At 37.1% G+C, this 12610-nt stretch overlaps 1 protein-coding gene across 4 annotated transcripts in view; it reads left to right on the top strand.

Moving 5' to 3' along the window:
• The window catches only part of LOC150083600 (putative inorganic phosphate cotransporter), a 148675-nt gene extending 138249 nt beyond the window's left edge, over positions 1–10426 (top strand). For 2 of the 4 annotated variants that reach the window (XM_090378081.1, XM_090378080.1), the window contains exons 9-10: positions 8000–8085; positions 9845–10426. In XM_090378081.1, coding sequence (XP_090234207.1) covers positions 8000–8085; positions 9845–10018 — 260 coding nt within the window. In that variant the 3' untranslated portion in view covers positions 10019–10426. The remainder of the gene's footprint in view (positions 1–7999; positions 8086–9844) is intronic. The other 2 variants (XM_090378079.1, XM_090378078.1) reach the window with 1 other exon arrangement.
• Positions 10427–12610: the final 2184 nt, after the last annotated feature.

The raw sequence follows: 12610 nt of genomic DNA, 5'->3' as shown, positions 1-12610 counted from the left end.
ACCACCCGGATTATTCGAGACTGGTTTGCAGAACATGAGGAAGACTTCCAGGTATTGCCCTGACCTCCAAATTCCCCAGACATCAATCCCATCAAGCATCTGTGGTTTGTGTTGGAACAGCAACTCCGATCTGCAGCATTTCAACCACGGACCTTACAGAAGTTAAAGGATTTGCTGGTTACGTGTTGGTACCAGATACCACAAGACACATTTAGAAATCTTGTAGTGTCCATGCCTTGCCAGGTACGAGCTGTTTTGGCTGCACGTGGAGGACCAACATCATATTAGGTAGGTGGTCATAATATTTTGCCTCATCGGTGTAAATAGTGTCATAAAAAATGTGAATGTCCTCTTTATTTAAAACCTGTCACTACTGTGACAGCTGTTTCGAGACTTCTTGGTCTCTTGCCATACAACAGATGGACTCTTTCATAAAATTTCAGATTTGAAATTACCCACATTACACAAAGCTTACTTCTGTTCAGTACATTTGAGATGCTAATAACACTTATAAATATTAGATCATATGGTTTTGAGATCAATCAGACTTCTCATTTGAGCTGAAAAACTTTTTCATATGGAAATCGTACCTGTTCTGATGCAATGATATGTTAATTATTTCTGTATTCATTTCAAGAGTTTGAATACTTTATCAGGAAGGCACTGTTAAGTGACATTCTTCTTTATTGTTAATTTTCAACTTCATAGCTAAGCAGAATAACAGTCTAGCTGTACATAATTCATTGTGAGTAAATACAGTGGTGGACAAAAAAATTGCGTCACTTGTGAATTTTGCAAATAATGTGTTTTGTGCTGCATTGTGGGTTGCAGAAATGTTCAAAATGCATTTGTTAGATGGAATATATATATCTCTGTGAATGAAATCCAATAAAAAGACTCCACCTGATACACCTGATAAAAAATTCTACCTCTTGAGCCTTGCACAATCTCTCCAGGGCCGAATTGATCAACAAGGCTCTGATCATATACTCCCTCCTGTTGTGTCTGGGGAGAATTGCAATTTGAATGAGGCAGATTGGCTGAATCAGATTGGCCCACTTAACCTAGATGATTCAGCTATTAATGATCCTGCTCAAGTAGCTGATAAACTGAATGAGTATTTTCCATTTACATTCACACATGAGGAGTTATTCAAGGAGGGGAATGCCAGAAGTTTATCAAACACTAACAGGGAGCTAAGTGATTTTGTAATAACTGAGAGCAAAGTAGAGGAGAAATTGTTGAAGTTAAACTAACTTAACCTAGATGATTCAGCTATTGATGATCCTGCTCAAGTAGCTTATAAACTGAATGAGTATTTTCCATTTACATTCACACATGAGGAGTTATTCATGGAGGGGAATGCCAGAAGTTTATCAAACACTAACAGGGAGCTAAGTGATTTTGTAATAACTGAGAGCAAAGTAGAGGAGAAATTGTTGAAGTTAAACTAACTTAACCTAGATGATTCAGCTATTGATGATCCTGCTCAAGTAGCTTATAAACTGAATGAGTATTTTCCATTTACATTCACACATGAGGAGTTATTCATGGAGGGGAATGCCAGAAGTTTATCAAACACTAACAGGGAGCTAAGTGATTTTGTAATAACTGAGAGCAAAGTAGAGGAGAAATTGTTGAAGTTAAACTAACTTAACCTAGATGATTCAGCTATTGATGATCCTGCTCAAGTAGCTGATAAACTGAATGAGTATTTTCCATTTACATTCACACATGAGGAGTTATTCAAGGAGGGGAATGCCAGACGTTTATCGAACACTAACAGGGAGCTAAGTGATTTTGTAATAACTGAGAGCAAAGTAGAGGAGAAATTGTTGAAGTTAAACATAAAAAAAGGTACCTGGAGTGGATGGAATCTATCCAGTTATATTGAAGGATGCAGCGAGGGAAGTTAGCAAAACCTTAGCCATAATTATGACAGAATCCTTAGTTTCAGGGGAGGTTTTGTCTCTGTGGACTGGAGATGTGCAAATGTATCCCCAATTCACAAAGGGGGATTGAAAGAGTGACACAAATAATTATACAACTGTTAGTTTCACTTCTGTCCCCATGGAAAATAATGGAATCACTGGTTAAAAAGGTGATACGGGATCACCTAGACAAGACTGCAGTAATAGTTCCAACACAGAATGGGTTTGTTAAGGGGAAGTCTTGTCTGACAAATTTGATTGAATACTACGATGTGGCCACAAAGGAACTGGATGCAAAAAATAATTTTGATATATACTTGGATTTCAGGAAAGCTTTTGATACTGTCGCACATGGAAGACTGCTGTACAAATTGGAGTGGTATGACATTAAGGGCAAGTTGCTGCAATGGATAAAGGGGTTGAGAGATAGAAGGCAGAGAGTGGTAATAAATGGACACTGCTGTACGTGGACTAATGTTATTAGTGGAATCCCCCACGGTTCGGTACTGGGCCCATTCCTGTTTTGTGTATTTATCAATGATATTGATGAAGATATATCAGGCTTAATGTCCATGTTTACAGATGATACAAAGGTTGGCAGGGTTGTTAATGACACTAAAGACAGTATGCTACTGCAACCGGATATAGAAAAGTTAGACAGGGTCTGAGAAGTGGCAACTAAAGTTTAACATTGATAAATGTAAAGCACTGCATATGGGTAGCAGTAACCCAGGAGAAACATACCAACTGTGTGGTACTACACTCAGGGAGGTAGAGAATGAAAAAGACCTGGGGGTAATTGTGCAGTCAGATATGAAGTTCTCTGAGCAGTGCAGATGGCCTGCCAGAGCATGTCATGGAGTTTTGTCAATGATATATAGGAATTTTGCTAGCAGAGACAAGGAGGTGATTATCCCTTTGTATAAGGCAATGGTCAGGCCACTCCTTGAGTATTGCATATAGGTCTGGAGACCTCATTTTAGGAAGGATGTAGAGTTGCTAGAATGAGTACAGAGAAGGGCAACAAGATTAGTGAGAGGAACAAAGGGGGTGCCCTTATGAAGAATGGCTTAAGTTCTGCAAGTTGCAGCATCCGGAAACTAGGCATCTGTGAGGTGATCTGATTGAGGTGTATAAGGCCTTGAATGGTTTGAGCAGGCTTACTGCTGACGGGATGCTTCCACTTGCTTAGACTAAGAACCTGAGGGGGCATAGATTCAAATTGAGGAAAGATAGTTGTAGAATAGATGTGTGGAAGTTTGCCTTTAGCCAGTTGGTAGTTGATTGCTGGAACAGACTTCCATCTGTTGTTGTGGAAGTTGATAGCTTAAATAAATTTAAGGCTGAATTAGACAAACATTTGGAGTGACTGGATGGGCGAAATGGGAAGGTGTTTTTTTTGGCTGATTCTTGCTTTCTTTTTTTGGCTGATTGAATGGAAAATAATTCCATTATTTTCCCCGGGTACAGAAGTGAAACTAACAGTTAATACATAACTGATACGGAAGTTATATAAAGGGAACTCGGAGATAATTAATACTTGACTGATTGATTAATACTTGACGCTAAAAATATATATCCCGTTATAGCTGTGTTGGGAGATAAGTTAGGGTTATAAACTGAGATTGAAATTTTATTTAAATTAAAAGTAATCATGACTCAGACCAGAGCAGCAAAACAAAAGGCTCAAGCTAATGGAAGTGCTGTGGCTCAGAGGAGAACTGAGGGGGGCAGTTGCCTTCTGAGTCACAGCCTTCTAAAATGCACAGCTTGCATGATGTTTGTGGAGCATTCAGGTACGGGACATGATATTGCCATGGGGGATGTCTTTGTGTGTGCACGATGCAAGGAGTGTATCGAAATCAGGCAACAACTCAGCGTTCTTATGGGCCTATATGAGAGCTTGAAGGACAGGGTGGATGCCCTCAAAGGAACTAAATTGAGGGGCCCATCAAGCTCTCAGCTGCCCACATCAACGCCAGAGCTTGCACTTGGTCATCGTGAAACACAGCGGCAACCCCCAAGGCAGAATGCGCTGGTCCCAAAGGAACTAGTAGTTGTTGGTGACTCCATTGTCAGGGAAACGGGGAACATGCTTTGTAAAAAGGATAGGTGGAAGAGGACCAGGGTATGTCTGCCAGGGGCAAAGGTTGATGACGTTGTAGAGCAGATATCATCTTTTAAGGGCACAAAAGGTGATATAGTTGTACACGTGGGCACTAACGATATCAAGAGTAGGAGACCGGCAGAATTGCTTAACAAGTACAGGTCACTGTTGAAAAAAAGCCGTGAAATAGGGTTGAATTTGAAAGTGTCTGCAATTCTGCCCAGACACGATAGGAGGGAGTATATGATGAGAGCCTTGTCGATCAATTCGGCCCTGGAAAGATTGTGCAAGGCTCAAGGGGTAGAATTTTTTTCAGCCTGGACTGTACTTGTTAACAGGAGGGATTGCTTCTACAGGGATGGGATACACTTAAATAGAAAGGGTGCAAGAATATTTGCTGATGCTATCGAGGCAGTGTTAGGTGGGTCGGAAAACTGCTAGCTTGGGGGGATACAAAGACAAATAGATTAACAGTAGCCACTGGCAGAGGTGAAAGAGATTCTTGCACTGCTTCTATTGGAATGAGCAGAAGCCTGAAAAACAAGATTCAGGATATTTCAGAGACTGCTGGGAGTCATTGCGGTACAAGTAAACACATGGGTTGTGTTAGGGTAGCTAAGAATAGAAATAGGTGCATGTATACTTGCGTGTACACCAATGCTAGGAGTTTAGTAAATAAATTTGATGAATTTGAGGTATTGCTCAAAACATCAAAGGCAGATATTGTTGGGATATCAGAGACTTGGTGTCACACAGATATAAGGAATGCAGAACTGGAATTTGGGGAGTACAACGTCTACAGAAAAGATAGACTGGATAGGAAGGGAGGAGGGGTTATGCTATTAGTTAAGAAATACATAAAATCCAAGGAAGTGAAGCCAGTGGACATCGCTGGACAGTGCAGTGTCGAGTCAGTTTGGTGTGACATAAGCATTGGGAGATCAAAATTGAGAGTAGGAGTGTGCTATAGGCCTAATGACTCTGATGAGTATAATAAGAAACTGTACAGGGAAATAGAGTGGGCCAGTAAATCAGAGAGTCTTATAATGGGAGATTTTAATTTCCCAGATATTGACTGGAATTTGGGGGCTGGTTACTCACACACTAGCAGGGCTTTTGTGGATTTATTGGATGATTGTTTTCTACATCAGCATGTTCAGGAGGCAACTAGAGGGAGTAATACTCTTGATTTGATTATCAGCAGTGATTCTTCATGCATTAAGAATCTGCAGATAAATGAACCACTAGGTGGCAGTGAACACAGTGTGCTGAAGTGGGATTTACTCAAAGAGGTAACTACCATCAGAGGTAAAGGGAAGGGTTTTTGTTTTCGTAAAGGCGACTATGATGGACTGAGACAGTATTTAAATTCTATACAGTGGGACCAACTGATGATGTTACCAACAGTAAATGCAAAATGGGAAGCATTCAAAGAACTTAACTTGGAAGCTACTAGACTTTACATACCAACTAAGAAATATTGTTCAAGGTTTAGGCCTAAATGGATGTCAGATGAACTGATGAGGCATATGGCAGAGAAGAAACATGCATGGGATACATACAAATTAACACATGACACAGAAGCCTATGATAGATACAAGTTGATCTGTAACCAAGTTACAAAGGAGGTTAGGCAGGCGAAGGCAGATTACGAGAAATCCTTGGCAAGGGATGCAAAGAAAAACAGCAAAGAGTTCTTTACTTATGTAAACTCTAGAAGGAAGGGGATGAATCAGATTGGTCCACTTGATATCGATGGGTCAACTGTTGATGATCCTACTCAGGTAGCTAACAAACTAAATGAATATTTTGCATCGACATTCACACATGAAGAGTTATTTAGCGAGGGGAAAGCCAGAGGTGTATTCAACTCTAGCAGTAAACTAGAGAATCTTGTAATAACTGAGAGTAAAGTGGAGGAGAAATTGTTGAAGATAAACACAAGAAAGGCACCTGGGGTGGATGGGATCTATCCAGTTATATTAAAGGAGGCAGCAAAGGAAGTAAGCAAACCCTTAGCCATAATTATGAGAGCTTCCTTGGACTCAGGGGAGGTACCCATAGACTGGAGGTGTGCAAATGTGACCCCAATTCACAAAGGAGGATCAAAAGCTGACACAAGCAATTATAGACCTGTGAGTTTAACTTCTGTTCCAGGAAAATTAATGGAGGCACTAGTTAAAGAAGCACTGCAGGATCATTTAGACAAGACTTCAGTTATAGCTCGGACACAGCATGGTTTTGTTAAGGGGAAGTCTTGCCTGACCAATTTGATTGGATACTATGATGCAGTCACAAAGGAACTGGATGCAGGGAATAACTTTGATATTGTATACTTGGATCTTAGAAAGGCTTTTGATACTGTTGCACATGGAAGACTGCTGCACAAATTGGAGCAGTGTAACATTGGAGGCAAATTGCTGCTGTGGGTAAAGGGGTGGCTGAGGGGGAGAAGACAGAGAGTGGTAATCAATGGACACTGCTCGTCATGGACTAATGTTATTAGTGGAGTCCCTCAGGGCTCAGTGTTGGGTCCATTATTGTTTTCTGTATTCATAAATGATATTGATGATGGTATATCAAGTTTAATGTCGAAGTTTGCAGACGATACAAAGGTAGGCAGGGTTGTCAAGGACACTACTGACACTATGCTGCTGCAACAGGATCTGAAAGGTTGAGCAGATGGGCTGAGAGGTGGCAAATGAAGTTTAACATTGACAAATGTAAAGTACTACACATGGGAATCAGCAACCCCAGAGCAACGTATCAACTCTGTGGTATTACACTGACAGTGGTAGAGAATGAAAGGGACCTGGGGGTGGTTGTGCAGGCAGATATGAAGTTCTCTGAGCAGTGCAGACGGGCTGCAAGAGTAGCTCATGGTGTATTGTCAATGATATATAGGAATTTTTCTAGCAGGGATAAGGAGGTGATTATTCCCTTGTATAAGGCAATGGTCAGGCCACACCTAGAGTACTGTATACAGGCCTGGAGGCCTCATTTCAAGAAGGATGTAGAGCTGCTGGAACGAGTACAGAGAAGGGCAACAAGATTAGTGAATGGAACAGAGGGGTGCTCTTACGAAGAAAGGCTTAAGATTTGCAAATTACAGTGTCTGGAGACTAGGCACCAGCGAGGTGATCTGATAGAGGTGTATAAAGCATGGTTTGAGCATGCTCAATGCTGATGGGATTCTTCCTCTCGCTCAGAATAATCACCTGAGAGGGCATAAATTCAAATTGAGGAAAGACAGATGTAGGATAGACGTGCGGAAATTTGCCTTTAGCCAGCGAGTGGTTGGTTGGTGGAACAGACTTCCATCCCTTGTCATGGAAGTTGATAGCCTAAATAAGTTTAAGGCTCAGCTGGACAGGTATTTTGAACGAACAGAGGGGTGAAGTGGGAGTGGTTTTTTTTTTTTTTTTTTTTTGGCTGATGCTGCATAAGCTTGCTTTCTTGCATCAAATGCCTCTACTAATGCTAATGCTAAAAGAGTTGTATAATTATTTGTGTCACTCTTTGAACCTCCCTTTGTGAATTGGGGATACATTTGCACATCTCCAGTCCACAGGGACAAAACCTCTCCTGCTTGCTTTCTTTTTTTGGCTGATGTATAAGCTTGCTTTTTTGCATCATATGCCTCAACTAGTGCTAATATCACCTTGTATAGAATTTAAAAATTGTCTGAGATCACTGTAGTCACTTTTACAAAAGCAAAAACCCTTCCCTTCCCTCCTGATGGTAATTATACTTTCATGTAGCATATAACCAAAGCAGTACATGTATCATATACTTAAACTGTGTTATAATGATACATATTACCTGATTATGATTTTTCAAATTTTCATTCTTCATATTATGTTGCATTATTGTTTGTATGCAGTACAAAAATCTGTCATGTTCCACATCTGGTTTTATCTAAAGTAGATGAATTTATTATTGAAAATTCCCCTTTCTTCAGGTACACTCATGGGTATTACAAATGGAATTGCCAATACAGCAGGATTTCTAGCACCACAGTTTGTTGGATCTCTAACAGAAAATAAAGTAAGAATTTCTAGTATATAATGGAAGAAGATGATTAATTCTCTAGTGTGTGTGTGTTCCTGTATTTATTTTCTTTCTAAGCTGTTCTAAATTATTGAATAAAATTTCTAGAAAATTAATATTGATATAATATAACTTCTGCTTTTATGAGAGAGTGCTGATCCACATTTTGCAGATTGTTCCATATGCTGTTACTTTTTTTGTTCATTTTATGATTTACAATACCATATGCTTGATATCCTCTGTGACAGTATAGTGGTTTTGCCACATGCTACTTGTTTGGAGAAGTCTGGGGGCAAATCCCATTGGAGACTGGTACAATTTAAATGCCTCTTCAATTGAGCTGTAATTGACTGATCTCAGTCAGAGGGAATAAGACTCTCCTTTGAGTTAATCTAGGTTTTTCAGCCTACACAACATGCAGATCAACCTGTGAAAGCACTCTTACAGAAATAATACACGCACAGTATATCTTTTAAGTTGCTGATGTACTTAAAACTAACATCTTATCCAGCGTCCAAAAATGTAACGGGATTTAAAATCTAGCTACATTCAAAGATGCCTTTCTGGGTAGTCATATGAACCAGTGCTCTACTCACCTGCCACTTTTAGTTTATTCACTCTCATTTGTCACTGTCATTCTTTCAAGTGTGCCCAATTTCCTTGCAAATTGATTAATCTTAAATTTGTTTTGCCCTTTAAAAGCACTGGTTCTGTTGTCATTTTTCAGGTATCTTAACATTGGCATCAGTTTTCATAATTAGTCATTTGTACTGTTTCTGGAATGACTCCAGAATAAAGTGACAACATTGAACATTAAAAAGTTTAGTAAACTTAGAACAATATAGTTAATTGAACACAAAAATAAGCACAGAGATATAGTTTGAAACAATTCAGTTCCTGGTGAACATGATGACAAAGTTTCTTTCTGGGAATTTTGCTTGCCTATGTTTGATTAATAGAATTTATACAATACCTTAATTCAGCTGACTATGACTATAGTAGAAGAATAAAACCCATTTCACAATTTATGGTAAATGAAACAATTTTTATTATACTGTATGCCAGTGTTTCTCAGCCTTTTTTGTTGCTGCAGCACACTTTTAAAAGATGCTAAAATTTTGCAACACACTACAATATATATTATACAAATATACTATACCATATATTCACAAACGGGAAGTTATTTCTGTTGGTGTATTTAATAATACACTTATTATTTGTGTTGTATAGGTGAACAGATCTAGTACTTGGGCTTGGCACACCCAAGGTCCTGAACTGGATATCATCATTTTTCTCTTTCTTTGTCATTCCCTTCTATTTCCTCTCTCTCTGTCTCTCTCATTATAATAATAATAATATCACAGATATGATGGTGTCATATATGACATTAAAATTGTCTACAAAAATCATGTTAAATAATTTTAAACAATTCTATTTAGAGGTAATATTCCACCATGATTACATGCTCCTTTATGCTGAATGCTGTGTTCATGCTGTGCTTGCACTCTGCTTGTGCATTCATAATTTTAAAGGTTGTTGATAGATGGTGACCTGACACATAATAATGTTACTTGTAAATTTCACATCTTGAGCACTGTTTTACCCAGTTATTTGCATTTTCATGAGTTGTCATTTAAAATGAACACCCTGCATATTGTAGTAGTAGTAGTAGTAATAGAATATTGTATCTTAGTATTGCCATATATGAATATATTCCTGTCAGATCCCTATCTTAGCATGGCTTCCTCTCTTACAGCAAACATTACACCAATGGAGGATTATCTTTTATCTTTCTGCGGCAGTTTTCTTAGTTGGTGGAATTTTATATGCAATTTTTGCCTCAGCAGAGCTTCAGCCTTGGGGTTTAGCATCTGCTAATGAGGATCTTCAAAAGAATCAGGAGGAGGAGGTGGAGAAAGAAAAGAAATGACAATTTGTAAATGTAAATTTATTGGACTATGTATAACTAAAACATTTATTTTTATATTTAATTTTTTGAAATATGTTTGAGAAACCTAAGATGTATATATGCTGTGCACAAAAATGTTTTGTAAGCTGTAAGGTCAAAGTACACTTTATGATGTGAACCATTTATGTCATCAGTTTTACCCGAGGATAACATAACCATCGCCAAATATCATGAAAATAATTAAAACTTGGTTAGAAATTAAAAATCACTTGAGTCAGTTTTCTCCTTTTATACCATATAACACTTTATGCTGTTCAAAAAGCCATAGAAGCTAGTTGGAGACCCCACTACTTATTAAATAGACTGGTCTTCTGCAACCTTTAAGCTGTCATTGCAAGCCATGGCACACTAAATTTTCAGAAGATATTTGAAGGTACCACATATTGTATCATGGAGAGAAACAAAGCACTTTTAACTTGTGTGAAATCTAAATATCTGATTATATCCAGTTGGAAATTGTATGTAGCTGGTAATCGGATGTTTCATGTTATGTTCCTATCACTTCATCACTGACTACAATGGCAGTAAATAAATGGGAAAATAGAGCTATAAACAGTGTCAAAATTATTTTGTATATCCAGCTCATGAGTAACTGTGTGAAAATATCAAACCAAGTTATTTAAACATGGATTTCCCTTTAACAAAACCATGTGCATCCTTCAGAATTCCATATCTGTCTAAATGGGTTTTTTGCCTCTCCCTCAATGCTAAGTACCTATTCAATTCATCAGCAATATCAGCTAGGTTATTTTAGACTTTTACACACCCATTATGTAAGGTCTAATCTGATTCATTTTCTTCTTTATTATATTCACACACAAAAGCTCCTTATCCCCATTCTTTGCACTCTCTTAAATAGGTTACTTTTTAAGGCTAAAATTATTAAGGTTAGATTTGAATTAAATATATTTTAAGGACAGATTTTTAATAAATACATTTTAATGTTAGATTTAAATTAAATTTAGATTTAGGATTAAACCTCAGAAATTTAGAAAATATGTATTTACTTGCTGTCATTGCTGCTTCATGATTATAAAGAACAGAATGGCCAAATTTACATGTCATCTAATTAAGTTGGGTTTTTTGGGGAATCATATAAGACATGAGAATTGGGCTCATGTCTTATATGACTACCCCAATTAGATATGCATCCCCATAGACATGCATTTATGACAGAAATAGTACCAATACACCACCGAGATAAACAAATTTTCATCTCTGATGAAATTCTATTTCATGGCTTTCTCCAAATTTACACAAAAAGTATTTGAGACTAGGAGAACCATCCATACTGTGAGCACCCAAACTGTGAAATCCTCTACTTAGACAAATATACTTACCTGATTCTGACATAATCCCAATGTGACTGGCCTGTCAGATGAGTTTCCCATCCAGTGAGAAATTTTATGGTAATTCAATTTAATTATTATAAATTAATTTAATTATTAGTTATGTGTAATGCTATGTCCATATTTTACTGTTATTCTACTGTATTAGATTCCGATGTACCTTGTTTATCTTTCATACAAACTTCCTTATCCTTCAATATTTCATTTACAATTTCAATATGTTAAAATAACTGTATGTAATATATATACCAAATTTACTATCAGCAAATAACTGAGAGTGACTACAAGTATGCTGGCAGATTGAATGCTTGTTGGGCATTAATGTAGATATCCATGCGTGTATGACAGAATGTGTATTTAAGTGCATGTATATATGTTTTGGTATAGATATATCTATGTTTTGGTGTAGATGTATCTATATCTATGTAGGTATGTGTGTTTGTATTTGCCCTTCTCTTGTATATGTGTGTATGCATATTTGTTTATTGTATATATGCATGCATACATGTGTATATATATATATATATATGTATAGTATGAATCAGAGCTGTGCTACTCAATATGTTCTACGTTGATAATAATATTAGTAAAATAATAAGAGGAGTATACCTCAATATAGTGCGTAGAACCCTTCCGTATGATACCCTCCAGAAATTAAAACGGAAAAAATGAAAAATCGGCAAACTTACCGGTACATTAGAGTAAAAAATAAATAATTAAATAATCAATTTAACACAATACAAATCAATTTAAAACAATTAAAAATCAAATTAACGCAATTAAAAGAATCAAACGAAAGGAAGGAAAATCGTTTTGAATATTTTCGTTTGATTCTTTTAATTGCAGGAAGGAAAATCGTTTTGAATATTTTCGTTTGATTCTTTTAATTGTGTTAATTTGATTTTTAATTGTTTTAAATTGATTTGTATTGTGTTAAATTGATTATTTAATTATTTATTTTTTACTCTAATGTACCGGTAAGTTTGCCGATTTTTTTCGTTTTTTCCGTTTTAATTTCTGGAGGGTATCATACGGAAGGGTTCTACGCACTATATTGAGGTATACTCCTCTTATTATTTTACTAATATATATGTATGTATGTATGTATGCAAATTGAATGCATGTGCTGGTATCTATGTATGTATATGTGGGCTCATATGTATGCATGTAAATTGTATGTATATATCAGGTTCTATGTATGCAC

This window comes from Mastigoproctus giganteus, chromosome 7 (genome assembly GCF_048544385.1).
Source record: "Mastigoproctus giganteus isolate SK-2022 chromosome 7, ASM4854438v1, whole genome shotgun sequence".
NCBI lineage: Eukaryota > Metazoa > Arthropoda > Arachnida > Uropygi > Thelyphonidae > Mastigoproctus > Mastigoproctus giganteus.
The sequence above is the reverse complement of the archived record's forward strand: the minus strand, read 5'-3'. Positions and strand labels throughout refer to the sequence as shown.